The sequence below is a fragment of the Syngnathus leptorhynchus genome, chromosome 12, assembly GCF_054491065.1.
Source record: "Syngnathus leptorhynchus isolate UIUO chromosome 12, UIUO_Slep, whole genome shotgun sequence".
NCBI classification, from domain to species: Eukaryota; Metazoa; Chordata; class Actinopteri; order Syngnathiformes; family Syngnathidae; genus Syngnathus; species Syngnathus leptorhynchus.
The window spans coordinates 460458-476564 of NC_141206.1; the positions used below are offsets into that span (position 1 = coordinate 460458).

The 16107-nt window shown below is 41.9% G+C and overlaps 1 protein-coding gene across 7 annotated transcripts in view; it reads left to right on the forward strand.

Moving 5' to 3' along the window:
• Positions 1-16107, forward strand: part of pam (peptidylglycine alpha-amidating monooxygenase) — a 52612-nt gene that overhangs the window by 24613 nt on the left and 11892 nt on the right. For 2 of the 7 annotated variants that reach the window (XM_085926031.1, XM_085926032.1), the window contains exons 14-21: positions 212-405; positions 1357-1416; positions 2755-3030; positions 4951-5080; positions 6016-6132; positions 14514-14586; positions 14920-15130; positions 15480-15683. In XM_085926031.1, coding sequence (XP_085782157.1) covers positions 212-405; positions 1357-1416; positions 2755-3030; positions 4951-5080; positions 6016-6132; positions 14514-14586; positions 14920-15130; positions 15480-15683 — 1265 coding nt within the window. The remainder of the gene's footprint in view (positions 1-211; positions 406-1356; positions 1417-2754; positions 3031-4950; positions 5081-6015; positions 6133-14513; positions 14587-14919; positions 15131-15479; positions 15684-16107) is intronic. The other 5 variants (XM_085926035.1, XM_085926036.1, XM_085926034.1 and 2 more) reach the window with 5 other exon arrangements.

Here is a 16107-nt window from a genome sequence, read left to right on the forward strand (position 1 = left end):
ATTTACATCCATGCATTTTTTTTCAATGTGAATGGGCAATGTGTACATACAAGAATTAATCAGAAGACATGAATAGATGCTTTCACCAGATTTTGCACAACAATAATTTCCCTTTTGTAATCCATCAATACATTTTTCTTCATATAACGCGTTAACATGCCTAACTATATTTACATTTGATTTGATTCTTTCTTTCTAATTTCTACCACAGGGGTTCCTCTGATGATGAAATGTGCAATTTCTATATTATGTACTACATGGACAGCAAACATGCCATCCCATATATGAACTGCATGAAGCAAGGATCTGCCAAATTGTTTCAGCACATTCCACCTGAAGCCAATATTCCCATTGCTGTTAGTCCCGAAACTATGAACTCCATGATGCATATGGAACATTCAACAGGTACATTCCTAGTCTTTGCAATTTTATATGTCAATACTGCATGTGGTAAAATGTGATTGCAGTGTATCTGGAAAGTGTTCACAGTGCTTCACTTTTTTCACATTTTAAATTCAGAGTAATTCCATCCAAGTACGAGATTAAAAAATCTAAATTGTACACAGAATACCATATAATGACATCTCAGTGATGATGATTTTTTTTTTGTTCCAGTGAGCACAGCTGTCTCCATATCCATTAAGGACAGTCATTATGAACCATTAGAACTCTTTGTAATACTGGTCACCATTGTGAAATAAGCCAATGGGGGAGGAATCGCCTTTGTCGGATTGTTGAACACAGAACATTGTCACAATGTCAGAGCTCCAGTGTTTATTTGTGGAAAGGGGAGAACATTAAGAAGGGCAGCAATCTTTGCAGCAATCCACAAATCAGGGGCTGTATGTTAGATCCCATGGAGTTTGAGATCAGACTCAGATCTGAGATCTGACTCAGACTGAGGCAATGGTGAATATTCTCAGCAAAACAATGACTAAATCACCTTGTCAGAGTGCCCTTCGGGACAACTCTGTAAATGTTTGTGGGCAACCTAGCTAGAGATCCAACTTTATAGAGCTTGAGTGGTGCCTCAAAGAGGAATGTGTAAAACTGGCCATATGTAAGTGTACCAAACCTAATGTGGCATCATCAAATTATTCAAACAGTAGTGAGCAAAAGATGGGAATGCTTAGTATTTGTACAGTATTCATGTTTTATTTTTCAATAAATTCGTAAGAAAAAAAAAACACTTCTAAACAACCTTTTTCATGTTATCAAGAGTTCTTCTATGAAAAATGCTGTAACATCACTGTGAATACTTTCCTAAGGCACTACCCATATTGTCCATAGAGTTAGTTAAAATAATAGATACTGTAAGCTTAGTAACCTTATCATTCTCACCAACTCACCTTAAAGGTCACCAAGATAACTCATTGATGCCAGGTACAACTAGTGAAGAGCAGCCAGTCGATAAGGGTAAGCAAATAAACAACAAGGAGCAAATGTACAAGAGTTCCAAGGCAAAACCGTTTTTTTTTTCAAATGTCATTGCATCACAGAGAACTACTATATTCTTTGTTACATATTAGGAATAAATAAATAAATTAATATGTTTTGATAATTTAATACAATGTACATGAGTACAATGTATTGTAAATTCAGGTTTAATATATAAGTAATAAAATGTACAAAATCTCACATTCTATTAAATCTGTGTCAGTAAACATGACACGGGAGTTATCCTTTTAGAATTGTGCAATTGCTGTCTGAAAGGTTACGCAATAATGTTGGACATTATGGCTATTTTCCATAAAACAATTACTCTACCAAACTAGGAGGATTGAAAAGTTGTACGTAATTATTTTTTCCAACATCCAACAGTTTCTCCTGGATACAATCGCTGGCGTTTGTGACCATACATTTTCATCACACATTCTTTGTATTAAAAACGAGTTTGCTCTTTTCAGGAATATGACTTGCTTTGTAATGTTTCTCTAATTTGGAGTGACAGACTATTTTAACCAAATCATCTCTGTCTTTTTCTGCCAGTTTTCCTAGGCCACATTTACACAATAATGACGCCTTGTGTTTTCATGAAATTTCTCATACAGATCACAATGTTCTTAAAATGGTAAACTTTTACATAGACTGCAAAAAAAAAACTCAATTCAGAAATATCTCCATCTTTGTGTTGAGGATTGTTAGTGGAGTAATATGTCTACACTGGACTTAAATTTCCACTTTCCACTCTGAAGATATATTGCCACTTAAATTTCCACTTTCCACTGTGGAGCTGTATTGCCAGTAGTGGCATATTATTTAACTTTTTTTATTCTTTTTATTTTTTTTTATTTTTATTTTTTTTACTACTGTTCATACGGCAACAATAATGTGTCTAAGTTTAGGGGTGGGTCCAATTTGAGACAGTTTTGTCAAGTTTGTTCTATTTTTGTTTAAAAACCTTTGTGTAAATGGCCCATGAATCTACTCTGGTTTTCTCTAAGTAAATAGGACATGATAAATTTCCTCATGACCTGCAATAGGAAATGTCTGCCTGTAAAGGACTTTAAGTTGCTGCAGCATCGCACTTGTTATGCAGTCAGGTTGATTCTAAATTCTGTTGATTGCAATAATTGAATTATTGATTTGACATTTGTTTTAACGCATTATTTTCTCATTTCAATTAATTGAAAATATTTTTTTTTAAACAGATGACTAACACCTCTGCCTCTGTGCAAAGCTAAACAAGCTTCTGTGTCAAAGCTTCCTCTGTTCTTATCTTTTTATATTTCCTTTCCTTTGCCGTTTGTGCAGGTGACCTCTATTCTCTAATGTCCAAGTTGTTAGGCCAAAACAAGGATGTAGCACACATTCATAAGTACAACCCCAGTAAGATACAGAGGGTCCAGCCAGAGCTGGTGTCTCAGATTCATAGCTTAATACAAAAGAAAAACTTGGTCTCTCCTCGTGCTCCACTAGCTCTCCAAACCAACAGGCATCCTGTTTTGATGAGGGACAGAATCCACAAATTCCATCAGCTTGAGGCGGTGCCCAAGCTGACAAAAAGCAAACTGCTGTCTCAAAGACAAGGTAGGTGTATGGTTGTAGGAATTTGAAAAATGAGTCATACTTTTTGCAGTATTCAAACATATCCTCTAGACTGTGCTATACATCAAAGTTCTTGTCTCTTCTGTACGTGATGTTCATTATCGTTTCCTTCCTTTTTCATCTTTCCTCTGCCTGGTTCATAAAGAGAATGTTATGATACTGCATGTTAATTTTCCACTTTTGTGGTTTGATTTTAAACATGTTTTTTTCTGTAATAGGATTATTTGAATTATTATTATTATTAGTAGTGGTAGTAGTAGTTGTAGTAGTAGTAGTAGTAGTAGTACCGTATTTTCCGGACTTTAAGTTGCGCCAAAGTACAAGTCGCACAAGCCATAAAATGCATAATAAAGAAGGAAAATACATATATAAGTTGCACTGGTGTATAGGTCACATTTTTGGGGGAAATGTATTTGATAAAATCCAACACCAAGAACAGACATGACATCCTGAAAGGCAATTTAAAATAAAAATAGAATAGGCAACAACAGGCTGAACGGTATGGTATGCTAACGTTACATAAACACATAAACAAGGAACTGAGAACGTGCCTGACGTAACATATTAAGAGTTATTCAAATAACTATAGCATAAATAACATGCTGACAAGATTAGCAAACCATCCGTGTCACTCCAAATAATTAAATCCATCGAAGTCTTTGTCCTCTGTGTCACTTATAAACAACTCTTCTGACTCCGGAAGTAGATGCGGTGCTAACGTCAGACTCATCGTCTGTTGCAGTTCCAATTATTCCACAGGCCTATATAACTATATATAAACTACCGTATTTTTCGGACTATAAATCGCGGTTTTTTTTTTCATAGTTTGGGTGGGGGGGTGACATACTCAGGAGCGACTTGTATGTGAAATTCACCAATTTTCAAAATTAAAAAATCCGCAATGTAGCGAAACCGCGATAAACGAACCGCGATGTAGCATGGGATTACTGTAATTTGAACTTCAAATGACGTTAGCGGTGTGGCGCACACGCAGCATTGTTTACATTAAGGACAAAGGATTCGATCACGGGATTTAATGACTTGGAGTGACTGTTGCGCACTGTTGTTTACATAAAGAAGGAGGAATTCGATCGGTGGATTTAATGATTTGGAGTGACACAGAGTGTTTAATAATATTGTTGTTTACATGATCGTTTAGCCTGTTGTTGCTCGTTCATGTCTGTTCTTGGTGTTGGATTTTGTCAAATAAATTTCCCCCAAAATGCGATGTATACTCCGGTGCGACTTATATATGTTTTTTTTCCACTTTATTGTGCATTTTATTTATATATTCCGGAGCGACTTTTAGTCCGAAAAATACAGTATTTATCAAATAACTATAACATAATCAAATCATTAAATCCAACTTGTAAAGAACTCCGCAAACCCCGGAAGTAGAAAATGCAGAGCTTCCTCTTCTACGTGGCGTATGTCAGATTCATCGTCAGTTGCCAATCCAGTTATTCCACAGGCCTAGAGCACCCTCATGCGGTTAAGTGTGAAAATAACATGTGAAATTATATAATGTGTTAATAATTTCACACATAAGTTGCTCCTGAGTATAACTCGCACCCCCTCAAACTATGAAAAACATTGTGACTTGTTTTCCAGAAAATACGGTAGGCTGTTTTTTTATTTTGCTTGACCTTAGTAGGTTGATGGGTAACCCGAGACTTGTCATCAGTCCATTGCAAGGGAAAGGACATGAGACAATGAACCATTCACACTCAGTACATCTATGGGCTATTTAGGGTCTTTAATTAACCAAAAAACAGTTACCTTGAGAAAACCCATTATAGGAAAAACGTTTAGTACTATTATTATTATTATCTAGCTAGAAAATAATAATGTCCCTCATGTCTGTAATTTTATTCTGTCTACATATTGTAACTATTTGTTTAGATCTCCATCTGGAGCAAGATCCACTATGGCCACAGAATTCTCTTCAGCTGGGTCAGGTGTCAGGACTTGCCATTGACTCAGATTCCAATCTGGTCATTTTCCACAGAGGTGATCACCACTGGGGACCAGAGTAAGTTTGTAAAAAAAAAAAAAAAAAAAAAAAAAAAAAGCAATATATTAGTGCTGTCAAGAAATTAAAATATTGCAATTGATCACATTTTTTATTAAGTAATGTGATTAAGTTTTATCTCGTAAAAAATCCCTTCACTTTATTTTTTCCTGATCCATTTTTTTCTAGCAAATTTATATACCCTTAAGACGATGAAGGGGATTGATTTTCTCATGCGGACACATTTTTTATTGAGTTGGATTCAATTTATAAAAAGTCACACAAACAGCCCCTCTATGGTCCATTCTAAGAATTGGCAATTTGGGCAATATAAAAAAATATATCATGCATACGAAATGTAAAAAAAGACTCAGGCTCATAGTGCAACGAACCATTTTTAAAGTTTATTTTTAACTATTAACTATTAACCCTGCTTTTGACTTTCCAAAAAATGAACAGACCATTTGCCATGATGCTTTTATTTCTAAAAACGGATGAAATGTCTGCACAAGCCAAGACTAGTTTCACCACTGTGGTGTATACTTGACGTTTATTTCCGTGATCGCAAGATCCGGTGAGGTGTTATAGTTTTTTTGTGGCAACAGTACGTGAAAAGAGTACAAGTTTTCTTAGGCCAAAATAAGCCTTAATTGCATGATTAAAAAAATGAATGACATTAAAAGTGGGTTGGATTAAACACGTTAATAACTCGATTAACTGACACCACTAATATTATACAGGCTATATACACATACAGGGTTCATCAAAAATGTGCACCAACAGTTTAGTGGGGGGTTTTATGTTCCAGGAAAATTTTGAACATGTTCAAAATTCCCTTGTACAGATGAACATTTGAGACTGAATGAACACTGACAAGAACCTTTGGAAGCAAATATTAATACTGTCATGTGAAGAATCTATGAAACTGATATGTTTTTTGTCCATCTTATTTTTAGTTCTTTTGACACCCAGGCTATGTATCAGCAGAGGTTCCTTGGCCCTATTCAACAGTCCACTATTTTGGTTGTTAACACAGAGAATGGAAACATCCTCAAGGCTTCTGGAAGAAATATGTAAGTCATACTGAGACTTAAAACAATATTTAGTAAGATTCTTCCGATCATGTTTTGGGTCAAGTGGATGCGAGATGCTGTCCCAGATTATTCTCAGACTGAAAAGGAAAGTACACCAGTCCTAAGGCTGACACACAGTCAAACGAATATTTTACACTGGACACACAAGAGTAAAAATACTGGTTCCCCTCTATTTTTATTACCGACTTGTGTTAAATAAACAAATGATAGGTCATATAAAGGCTTATGTGTTTTTCAATGGCCAATTTCTAAACGGGAAACGCCCTGCTCCCGTTCAATGCAGACAGCGACTCTGTCTCCCCGTGGATGGGTGACTTCAATGCTCACGTGGGCAATGACAGTGAGACCTGGAAGGGCATGATTGGGGGGAACGGCCCCCGCGATCTGAACCCGAGCGGTGTTCTATTATTGGACTTCTGTGCTCAACACGGATTTTCTATAATGAACACCATGTTCAAACATGTCAAGTCAAGTCAAGTCAAGTTTATTTGTATAGCCCTAAATCACAAGCAGTCTCAAAGGGCTTCACATAGACAATCAATTGACAATTATTCTCAAAGCATCCCCTGATCTTGGGCTCCCAAAAGGGCAAGGAAAAACTCAAAAACCCCTACCAGGGGAAAAATGAGAAACCTTGAGAAGGGACCACAGATGGAAGGATCCCCCTTTCAGGATCACCAGGCTGCAATGGATGCAAAGAGGGCACATAAAATACATAATATAGAAATCAAAAAGTGGATGTCCAGGCCAAAGCGAAGAGTTGTCGGAGGTGCCTTCGATTGTCCTGGCAGTGTCCTCTAGGAGGGTATTCCGCTGCAGTTCCCTCATGCTGAATTGGTCCACGAGAATCTAGATAGCCGTTGTCAGCTTGGGTGTCACCTAACCACCTCCCCAGCCGGGGAGGGGTGGGGGGAGTGGGGTCGGGGAGAGGGAGCAAAAACAAACTCCAGCCGAATCGGCTACTACAGGTTAATTAAAGGCCACATCATAGAAATACGTCTTTAAACGTGTCTTAAATATTTCTACTGAGGTAGCAGTTCTAATATCCATTGGCAGGGCATTCCAGAGCTCTGGAGCCCGAATAGAAAATGCTCTAGCCCCTGCAGACATTTTCTTGGCCCTCGGTGTCACTAAAAGACTAGCGTTTTGCGAACGAAGGTTACGAGACGGAACATAAGGAAAAACTAAGTCGACGAAATATGAAGGTTAGGATAGGTTAATAGAAGAACCTTGAAGTCACATCTTAAATGGACCGGGAGCCAGTGTAAATTGGCTAATATTGGGGTAATGTGATCAAATTTTCTTGTCCGTGAGAGCAGCCTTGCAGCAGCATTTTGTACTAACTGTAGACTTTTGATGCTGGACTTGGGAAGACCAGAGAATAATGCATTACAGTAGTCCAGGCGCGACGTGATAAATGCATGTATAATAATTTCGGCATCACCGGTCGAGAGGATTGGGCGAATCTTAGCAATATTACGAAGGTGAAAAAATGCTATTCTGGTTATATTCTTAATGTGCTTTTGAAAGGAGAGCGTTTGGTCAAATATTACCCCGAGATTAGTTACAGTATCACTCTGAGTGATAGTACGGTTATCTAGAGTTATAGCGGTTTCCTTAAATAGATGTTGATAACGAGCTGGACCAATTATCAACATTTCAGTTTTATCTGGGTTCAGACGAAGGAAGTTGAGAGACATCCATTGCTTGATCTCCGCAAGGCATGCCTCAAGATTACAACAGTCCCACGGATCTGTCATTGATAATGGCATATATAATTGGGTGTCATCCGCGTAACATTGAAAGCTAATATTATATTTACGTATTATGTTCCCAAGCGGAGTCATATAAATATTAAATAGAATTGGTCCTAGTACCGATCCCTGTGGGACACCACACGTAACTTTATGGAGCTCAGAGGACGCATTGCCATGGACCACACGGTGCGTCCTGTCCGATAGATACGAATGAAACCAGCCTAGTGCTGACCCCGAAATACCAACACTACCTTTAAGACGCTCTAGTAAAATATTGAAGTCAACAGTGTCGAAGGCAGCACTAAGATCGAGTAGTAACAATACCGATGAAGTATTTGAATCCATAGCTAAGAGGAGATCATTAGTCACTTTAGCAAGTGCTGTCTCAGTGGAATGATTAGCTCTAAACCCAGCCTGAAAAGATTCATATCGATTATTAGCGACCATGTAATCAATAAGCTGCTGCGCTACTACTTTTTCAAGCAATTTTGCTATGAATTGGAGATTTGAAACTGGCCTATAGTTACTGAGACAGTCCGGGTCAAGATTTGGTCGCTTAAGTAGCGGTTTAATAATAGCGGTTTTAAAGGCTGTTGGCACTATCCCAGAGGAGATAGACAGATTAATTATATTTGAAACGGACGGTCCTAAGATTTGAAATAATTCTTTAAATAGTTCGGTTGGAAGCGGGTCAAGTAAACATGTTGTTTGTTTAGCCGCACTAACTAATTGTGAAAGCCTTTCGAGGGACACGCTTTTAAAATTTGAAAGGGTTATTGCATGATCGTCGGCGCCGGTAATCGGCGGTCCCAACTGAGTGATCGGAATGGTCATCTTGATCTCATCCCTAATGGATTCAATCTTTCGAGCAAAAAATTTCATGAACTCGTCAGCCGAGTGAAAGGAGCCATCGGGGGTTGGCTGGCGTAGTGTTAGCTTTGCCACCGTATCAAATAGGTATTTAGGATTGTTCTTATTGAGATTAATGACCTGCAAAAAATAACGAGTTTTTGCTAAAATAAGCGCATCTTTATATTTCAGGAGGCTGTCGCGCCATGCCTGATGGAAAACCTCAAGTTTGGTTAAACGCCATTTGCGCTCATGCTTTCTACTTAATTGTTTAAGCGAACGTGTTTCATCTGTGAACCACGGAGTAGGCTGTCTACGGCGAGTTTTTAGACGTAGCGGCGCCACAGAATCAATGGCATTTAACAATGTAGCATTGAATTCATTTGTAAGATTATCAATAGAGCCGGTATATGAGGGCAATACGGCAGTTGCTGGTGGCAGTAGCCCAGATAGCGCAGTCGCAGTCATGGAGTTAATATTACGGCTGCTATAATTCTGATTGCTCTCTTGTCTTTGACTAAGAACTAAAATTTCAAATTTTATTAAGTAGTGATCAGACAAAACAGTAGTGTAAGGCAGTACTGTTATATTAGAGGTTGCCAGTCCTCGGGATAATACCAAATCTAAGGTATTACCATTCTTATGCGTTGCTACCTGTACGGCTTGCGTAAAACCAAACGTATCAATTAGAGTCTGAAACGCCGAAGTAAGTGGCTCTGACGGTAAATTCATGTGGACGTTAAAATCGCCCATGATTATTATATTAGCGTTTGTCACTAGATCAGCCGCGAATTCTGAAAATTCATCCAGGAAGCTAGCGTAAGCCCCAGGTGGACGGTAAATAACAGCAAGATAAAATGACGGTAAAGCGGTGGATCGGACAGTGAGAACTTCAAATGTTTTAAATATGTTAATCGAACGAGGCGTAAATCTAAGATCGGAATTTGAGATGAGGGCAACACCCCCACCCTTTTTTCGAGGACGCGCCACATGCGAGCTCACAAAATTTGGAGGCGAGGCCTCATTAAGCGGTAGCAGGTCATTAGGTTTTAACCAGGTCTCGCAAAGACCAAATATATTTAGATTATGTTCCGTGATGAGGTCATTAACGAGAACCGCTTTTGTATGAAGCGATCTAATATTCATAAAACCAAGTTTAAGTGTAATCGGTTGGTCAGGGTTTGTATTTATCGGAGGAGTTTTGAACGAAATGAAAGTGAGGTTGTGTTCTCTAGGCCTGACATCACCTCTCAATTGTTTATTCGCGCGGTGGGACGATACGACCGTAGGAATTTGATAGTAAATATTTGGTACACACGTAATATTATCTGAAACAGTCACCATATCATCAGCTATACTGGTCGGGGTGGAGCTTTTGGATTTGTCTGCCACCTCAGTAGAAAGCGCGATCATGTGAACTGTAGCACTATTCAAACTGTTACGCTTTAGTCTACACAAGGAGCTATGTGCATGCTGGAAGTCTAGCCTAGCGCTAGTTAACTTTAACTTAACTGACTCCAAAGCCATCCTGACAGGTGGTCTAATCACCTGTGTTCCGGCCTGCTCTAAGGTGACCTGTCATGAGTGGCTCAAACAGTAATCTATATTTCTAGAAAGAGTGAAGGCGCCTTCACGGTTAGGATGAAGGCCGTCCTTCCTCAGCAGGTCGGGGCGGCCCCAGAAGGAGGGCCAGTTATCTATGAAATACAGTCCCTGCTTTTTACAGAACCCAGCCATCCATCGATTAAGGGAGACTAATCTACTAAACCTCTCATCAGAGCCTCTCCCAGGCAGGGGGCCAGAGACAAATACTCGATGCCGACTCATCTTTCTGGCGAGATCACAAGTCCTCGCTATGTTTCTCTTTGTGATCTCAGATTGCCTCATCCTAACATCATTGGCGCCGACGTGTATCACTATATCAGAGTAGCTAGTGTTGTTGGAACTACGCTGTTGACTAGTCCTATTGCGAGTCAGCTCCCTAAGATTAGCTTCTATGTCGGGTGCTCTGCCCCCAGGAATACACATTACCGTGGCTGGATTTTTAAGCGTGATATTTCGGGTAATGGAGTCACCTATGACCAAGGTGCGAGGGCCAGTAGACCGAGATGACTTTGGACGGCTATGCGTCTTACCTGGCTCATCGCGATTAGCAAGCCGCTTGGGGCTAATGCTAACGGGGCTAGCGGGCTGACTACAGTCCGCGACTGTGTCCGCCACATCTACTGTTATCGCACTATTCTGCTCTAACTGGCGGACACGTCCCTCTAGCAGGGACAACCTCTCTAAAAGAAGGGTGCAGTTGGTGCACGAAGCAGTACAAACCTCTTGTTCCGCAGCCATACTTCCGTGTCCGATGATCGACGGTAGACAAACGGCCAGCCGTTTGTCTACCGTCGCAACACATAAGGGTGTCCATGTTTGCACTTGGCACCAGGACACCCGAGGCCGTGGTTCGATGATCGACTTTGTAGTCGTGTCATCGGATTTGCGGCCGCATGTTTTGTACACTCGGGTGAAGAGAGGAGCGGAGCTGTCAACTGATCACCATCTGAAGAGTTGAAGAGCTGAAGAGCTTCAACTTCCACCTCCGACAGAGCTGTTCCCACGTCCCGAGGGAGGCGGGGGACGTTGAGTCCGAGATGACCATGTTCCGCGCCTCCATTGTTGAGGCAGCCGACCAGAGCTGTGGCCGTAAGGTCGTTGGTGCCTGTCGTGGCGGCAATCCCCAAACCCGCTGGTGGACACCGGCGGTAAGGGATGCCGTCAAGCTGAAGAAGGAGTCCTATCGGGCCGTTTTGGCCTGCAGGACTCCGGAGGCAGCTGACAGGTACCTGATGGCCAAGCGGAACGCGGCTTCGGCGGTTGCTGAGGCAAAAACCCGGGCGTGGGAGGAGTTTGGCAAGGCCATGGAGAATGACTTCCGGATGGCTTCAAGGAAATTCTGGTCCACCATTCGGCGTCTCGGGAGGGGGAAGCAGTGCACAGTCAACACTGTCTACAGTGGAGATGGCGTGCTGCTGACCTCAACTCGGGATGTCATGAGTCGTGTGGAGAATACGAAGACCTCCTCAATTCCACCGACACGCCTTCCATTGTGGAAGCAGGGCCTGGAGACTCTGAGGCAGACTCTCCAATTTCTGGGGTCAAAGTCACTGAGGTAGTGAAAAAACTTCTCGGTGGGAAGGCCCCAGGCGTGGATGAGATCTGCCCGGAGTTCTTAAGGGCTCTGGATGTTGTGGGGCTGTCATGGCTGACACACCTCTACAACATTGCGTGGACATCGGGGACGGTGCCTCTAGATTGGCAGACTGGCTCCGAAGTCTCGGGAGGGGGAAGCAGTGCACAGTCAACACTGTTTACAGTGGAGATGGCGTGCTGCTGACCTCAACTCGGGATGTCATGAGTCGTGTGGAGAATACTTCGAAGACCTCCTCAATTCCACCGACACGCCTTCCATTGTGGAAGCAGGGCCTGGAGACTCTGAGGCAGACTCTCCAATCTCTGGGGTCAAAGTCACTGAGGTAGTGAAAAAACTTCTCGGTGGGAAGGCCCCAGGCGTGGATGAGATCTGCCCGGAGTTCTTAAGGGCTCTGGATGTTGTGGGGCTGTCATGGCTGACACACCTCTACAACATTGCGTGGACATCGGGGACGGTGCCTCTAGATTGGCAGACTGGGGTGGTAGTTCCCCTCTTTAAGAAGGGGGACCGGAGAGTGTGTTCCAATTACAGGGGAATCACACTCCTCAGCCTCCCTGGTAAGGTCTATTCAGGGGTGCTGGAGAGGAGGGTCCGTCAGGAGGTCATACCTTGGATTCATGAGGAGCAGTGTGGCTTTCGTCCTGGCCGTGGAACTGTGGACCAGCTCTACACCCTCGGCAGGATCCTCATGGGTGCATGGGAGTTCGCCCAACCAGTCCACATGTGTTTTGTGGACTTGGAGAAGGCGTTCGACCGTGTCCCTCGGAAAGGCTCTGTGGAGGGTGCTTCGGGAGTACGGGGTGCTGAGCCAACTGATAAGGGCGGTTCTGTCCCTGTATCACCGATGCCAGAGTTTGGTCCGCATTTCCGGCAGTAAGTCGGATTCGTTCCCAGTAAGGGTTGGACTCCGCCACGGCTGCCCTTTGTCACCGATTCTGTTCATAATTTTTATGGACAGAATTTCTAGGCGCAGCCGAGGCGTTGAGAGGGTCCGGTTTGGGGACCACAGCATCACGTCTCTGCTTTTTGCAGATGACGTGGTGCTGTTGGCTTCTTCAGGCCGTGATCTCCAGCTCTTACTGGAGTGGTTCGCAGCCGAGTGTGAACAGTCAGGTTGAGGGTCAGCACCTCCAAATCCGAGTCCATGGTCCTCAGTCGGAAAAAGGTGGAATGCCCTCTCTGGATCGAGGATGAGATCCTGCCCCAAGTGGAGAAGTTCCCTTAGCGATAGGGTGAGAAGCTTGGTCATCCGGGAGAGACTCGGAGTACAGCCGCTGCTCCTCCACGTTAAGAGGAGCCAGATGAGGTGGCTTGGGCATCTCATCAGGATGCCTCGTGGACGCCTTCCTGGGGAGGTGTTCCGGGCATGTCCCACCGGTAGGAGACCCCGGGAACGACCCAGGACGCGCTGGAGAGACTATGTCTCTCAGCTTGCCTGGGAACGCCTTGGGATCCCCCGGGATGAGCTGGATGATGTGGCTGGGGAGAGGTAAGTCTGGGAGTCCCTCCTAAAGCTGCTGCCCCCGCGACCCGACCCCGGATAAGCGGAAGAAGATGGATGGATGGATAATATATATGTTTCAGATGTCATACACAGTGGAGCCTCGGTTTTCGAACGTCCCGGTTCTCGAACAAATCGGTATTCGAACAAAAAATTCAAGATTTTTTGCTTCGGATGTCGGATGAAATTCGGTTGTCGAACCTCACGAGATGAGCCGAGAGGACCCGCATACCAACTGACTCCGTTCGTTATTACGTTCTCATTACTCTGAGGATTGCATCAACTCCAATCATGCCTCCAAAGGAAGCAAGTGAGAGCAGTAAACCTAAATGTACCCTAAAACACAAAGACGCTCCTAAAGAATTGCGACAGTGAGCGCCCGGCGCGCTGCGGTTGCGCAATCGTACCAAATTAAGCTCCCTGCGCACTGAGGTCCACTTAAATTTTGGAAAGTACATGAGGACTTTAAAAATATTTTTTCAATTTTAGCGCCCACTCAGTCACAATAATGCGACCACCGCGGTGCAGTTCGGCGGTCGGCGGCGCGCTACGGTTGCGCGTTCGGCGGAGCGCTGCAGTTGCGCGATCGGACAAGATTAAGCTCCCTGCGCACTGAGGTCCACTTAAATTTTGGAAAGTACATCAGGACTTTAAAAATATTTTCTAAATTTCAGCGACGGCTCTGTCACAATAACGCAACCAGTGCGGTGCAGTTGCGCCGTCGGCGACGCGCTACGGTTGCGCGTTTGGCGGTGTGCTGCAGTTGCGCGATCAGACAAAAATACTCAAATGAAAAAATGCTTTAAAAAGGCGTTTTTTTTTTGTCTTGGAACGGATTCTTTTTTTTTTCCATTATTTGTATTGGGAAAATATGATTCAAAATTCGAACAGTTCACTTCTCGAACAGCCTTCTGGAACGGATTATGTTCAAAAACCAAGGCTCCACTGTACTATATATAAATTTATCCTTATTTTGATTATGTTTGTATTATTTTATTCCTTTTTATTTTATTACTTTGTAAAGGTTAATTATTTTTCTGCAATTTTACAGATTTTACTTACCTCATGGAATAACGACGGATAAGGACAATAACTACTGGGTAACTGATGTGGCTCTTCACCAGGTAAAAGCATTTAAACGTTTTGCTTAAACTTTTTATTAACCTTCTTGTGTTAGTTTTACATATGATGTACTTTAACTTTTGTGCTTTTCTATGAAAACTATAAAAATATATATATACATATATAGCTTATGTAGCTGAATAAAAAAGGACAAAGTGTGTTTTACGTAAAATATTGTCTTTGAATAACACTATTATGCTATCATTTAGAGTAAGTAGTTATTCTAGCAAAACTGATAGAATCAGATTGTTTTTATTTTGACAGTTTTCTGCAAATAATAAAAATTGGAAAGTTTTGGGAGAAGAAATCAATAAAATGCTCTCTCTTGCACTTAGGTCTTAAAAGTGAGCAGTGATGGTAGTGATACAATCTTGCTGTCTCTGGGAGAGGCTTTCACACCAGAAAGTGACCATAACCATTTTTGTCAGCCCACTGACGTGGCAGTAGATTATGAAACTGGGAATATTTTTGTGTCTGATGGCTACTGTAATGCAAGGATACTGAAATTTTCTGCTGATGGAAGATATCTTTCAGAGTGGGGAGCTGGTAAGAACATGAACATCACAATATCAATAGAACAAAATACTAGTAAAAGGCTAAATTGAGGATTTTACAAACTAAAATTATGTTCTATCCAGATCATTCTGGATTCAAGTTGAAAGAAATCGTACTGAGACTCTATTTAAGCACAACCAATAGCGAGCGACCTGTTGTGGTTATGTCAGTTTCAGTTTTCTTTCTTTGATTTACAAAGATTTACCAAGGCACGTCACATCAGGAACAGGGCTAAAACCTTGCCCATTTAAATGGTCCTTATGTAAAGTACCTTGACTGTGGATTGGGCTTTAATAAAGGATGTGATGTCATGATAATCATTAAGAATCCTGTCATCTAGGCTCATCAGACCTGAGAAGGCGTACACCGTTCCAGATCCCACATAGCCTTGCATTTCTGCCCGAGAAAAATGAATTGTGTGTGGCTGACCGGGAGAATGGACGCATCCAGTGCTTCATAGCTCAAACTGGAGAGTTTGTTAAGGAAATTAAAAAAGAAGAGTTTGGTGAAAGTGTCTATGCCATCACTTTCAGTCCGGCTGGAGGTGAGTTCACAAACCGGGACATCGAGCTTTTTTTGATTTATGTTTTACACCCTTACTCTTCAGGACATTCCAAATGGTTGTGTTGACTGATTTTTCAATTTCTCTTCTGTTGTCAAAATCTCGTCGTCATCGGTAAAATCCAAATACAAAAGTGAGTGTGGAAGTTGAATGGTATTTGTTTACATCATGTATTAGAACACACCAGTGTGGTTCCTGTACTTTTGCTTATATAAAAATAATGGGTAGCTTCAAATAACAACCCTGTCTTGTAAGTTGTGTATCAGATCTTAATCGACAGTAACTACTGCAACTGAAAATGTTTGTCTCTTGTCTCATATGCACCACTGGTTGTACTTCGCCTTTACCCAAAGTCTGCTGGGATAGGCTATAAGTGCTAAAGATCAGGGATTTTAAACTAATATTG